The sequence below is a fragment of the Galeopterus variegatus genome, unplaced genomic scaffold, assembly GCF_000696425.1.
Source record: "Galeopterus variegatus unplaced genomic scaffold, G_variegatus-3.0.2 Scaffold11333, whole genome shotgun sequence".
Lineage (NCBI taxonomy): Eukaryota > Metazoa > Chordata > Mammalia > Dermoptera > Cynocephalidae > Galeopterus > Galeopterus variegatus.
Genome location: NW_007737444.1, coordinates 26543 through 29475, shown reverse-complemented (window position 1 = coordinate 29475; position 2933 = coordinate 26543). Strand labels below are relative to the sequence as shown.

Genomic DNA, 2933 nt, shown 5'->3' with positions numbered 1-2933 from the left:
ATAGTATGAGAGATACATTATATGTACTTTTTTTTTTTTTTTTTTGTTTTTTTCTTTTTTCCGTGTCCGGCAACGGATCGCAACCCTCAGTGTTGCCCCCGTACCGGGCCGGGGACCAGCAACGGGATCGCAAGCCTCGGCGTTGCTCCCGCGCCTCGCTCAGCCAGTGAGCGGGAGCCGGTCTGTATGTGGGATCCGAACCCTCGGACGGGAGCGCCGCCGCGCTTCCCAAGCGGCGCACCATCCAGTGCGCCACCGGGCCGGCCCCATATCAAGTTCTAAAGGCTATATTTAACATAATATGACACACAGCCCAAAACCTAGCAGTGCCTAATCCTTCCAAAACATTAATCATCCGCTGTCATCAGTGGAAGAAGAAAATTCTAAGATATGAAAATCAGGATTATTTACTGCCATGATTTGTACATAGTGAACCAACCATAAAATTGTGTAAAAGATGTTGGATTGGAAGAGAGGAAGAGAAAGAGATAAAATATGCAGCAGACTCACTAAGAAGAAGAGAGATAACATTTAGGAAGTGTTTTCACACGTTTTAGTCCTTCATTAATGTTGCTCTGGAATCCCAGAAGCTCCTTAGATTCCACAGGAGACACCAATAGATTTATAAATGTATTCCACATTGATTAAGATCTGTAGAATTGTGTTTTTTAGTTTTTGAATACAAAATAATTGAACAAGTAAAAGTTTTTGAATACAAAATAATCGAACAAGTAAACAAAAAAAAATCTAAATAGAGTCTTGAAAGATACAGGGAAAGTAGATGAAAAGCTACATCTTAGGTCAGTACAGAAATACCAAAAGGTAACGACAGAAATGGTAAAGTGGTCCATTTCAGTTACCCACTGTTTTAAAGTTTTGTGCTGTAACCAGCATTATATGCAATTATTGCATCTGTGAACTAATTTACATCTTATCTAATGTTAAATGTTTTCAATGTTTCACCTCTGAGAAGATCTTCACAACCATAGAGGCTCCATGTTTATCCCAAGACTTTCCATCTTCTAGCTCATTATACGTCTACAAGTAAACAGTCTACTCTGAGAATAATGGCCTACTGTGATTTAATTAGTGTCTTACATGGTATCGGATTTTTAAATTTTGCATTTTGCCAACACAGTATTCATATCATCTGTTAGAAGATTATCATTATACATAATTTGTATATAATTCTGAAAGCTAACATATCAAATAACTTGATAAACCTTCTATCAATGTGAATAAAGTACTTACACTAATAAGTACGCCATGTCATGGGACCTTTGAAACAAAAATTTTTGTTTCCTTAACAAAAATCTTTGTAGTACTTCATCAGCATCCCCATTCATTGAAATCTTATTTTGATCTGACCAGAGCTCCAAGGAAGATAGCATAACAGTCATGTTGAGCTGGGAAAACATCTGAAAACAGAAGATACGTGTTATGCAGTTTTGGGTAATCATAAATGCAACATTATAACTTTATACATGATGCTAATGTTATCAATTTACCTTTTTTTTGGAGATGAATTCATTGCTGGATGAAACTAGTTGTTAGGACTATACTTTCTAAAAAATGCACATATCATTTATAAAAACAATGTTTATGCATTAATTTGAATGTTTCTTATTTAAATATGAAACATAAATTACTTACAGTGTTGATAAGCCCAAAGACATAAACAACTTTCTCAGCTGCAACTGCCACCTCAGAACCCATGTAGTCATACTGAAAGACAAATTTTGCTTCTTAATCACTAGTAAAAATGACTAGTATACCACATTGTAAGTGGATTTAAACACAAAAGATAAAACAGTGCTTGACTGAAGATGCAAAGGTAGAATTAAGACTTATCAAATGCTTAATAGGGACTTTATAAATTAGTCAACAAAATTAAAATGAAATAGCTGTGTTTATCTTCCTCTTTGCAGATATAAAAATTAAGAGTCAAATTATTAGGGTTTCAAGAGTACATAACCAATAAGAATGAGAACCAGTACTCAAATCTCTAACTAACCTACTACACCTGTTTTTTCTTACTGTAGCAGTAGAATGCTGCCTTCTTTGTCTTCATCCCAATAAACAACCTGACTATACATCCTGGATAAACAAGGTACTTGCTAAAGTCAGAGCCCTGAGTACTGCAATAGTGAACAATTTCAAGAATATATCCTCATTCAAGGAAATGAAAATCATATATTATCTGAAATGTAATTTCCAAATGTGTGTGCACACATGTCTAAGCATTCGATGAACACATAACAATTGGCAGTACTTACTTGGGATCTACAGTAATCCCCAGCAAGTCTGCAGAAGACTCCTGACAGAAAACAAAATGCAATGGATAGGGTTCCTCTCTTACATAGACAAAAAAGATGCTATCCTCCCAACTGTTTGAGGTCCAGGTCTTTAGAGATTTTTTGCACCTTGCTACTTCTCTGTATGTGAACTGTCCCAATAAACCATATTGCACATTTACACAGTTCAGCATGTGTGGTAGGAGTGAAGGTAATCCTTTGCAAAGCTAAACATATGAATATCAAACAAAAACAGGAAAACATGATTATGGAAATGAATCCAAATATATCAATAATCACAAAATATTAAAAGTCCAAACACTAGTTAAATGTAGAAGATAAAAATTCTACTACTACATGGGCCCAGCCCTGTGGCTTACTCAGGAGAGTGCAGCACTGTTAGTGCTGAGGCCACGGGTTTGGATCCTGTATAGGGATGGCCGGTGCTCTCACTGGCTGAGAGTGGTGCAGACCACACCGTGCCAAGGGTTGCGATCCCCTTACCGGTCCAAAAAAAAAAAAAAAAATCCACTACATGAAAATTAAAATGAAAAAACCCTGAAATATAAGGACATATATATATTAAGTCAAAAGATGAGAAGATATTAGGTAGACAATATCAGGAAAATACTAGACAAA

At 36.1% G+C, this 2933-nt stretch overlaps 1 protein-coding gene across 1 annotated transcript in view; it reads right to left on the bottom strand.

Moving 5' to 3' along the window:
* The window catches only part of LOC103610582 (disintegrin and metalloproteinase domain-containing protein 18-like), a gene marked incomplete at its 5' end in the record, with an annotated part of 37309 nt that overhangs the window by 13328 nt on the left and 21048 nt on the right, over positions 1-2933 (bottom strand). The window contains 2 exon segments of the mRNA XM_008594725.1: positions 1252-1418; positions 1654-1725. Coding sequence (XP_008592947.1) covers positions 1252-1418; positions 1654-1725 — 239 coding nt within the window.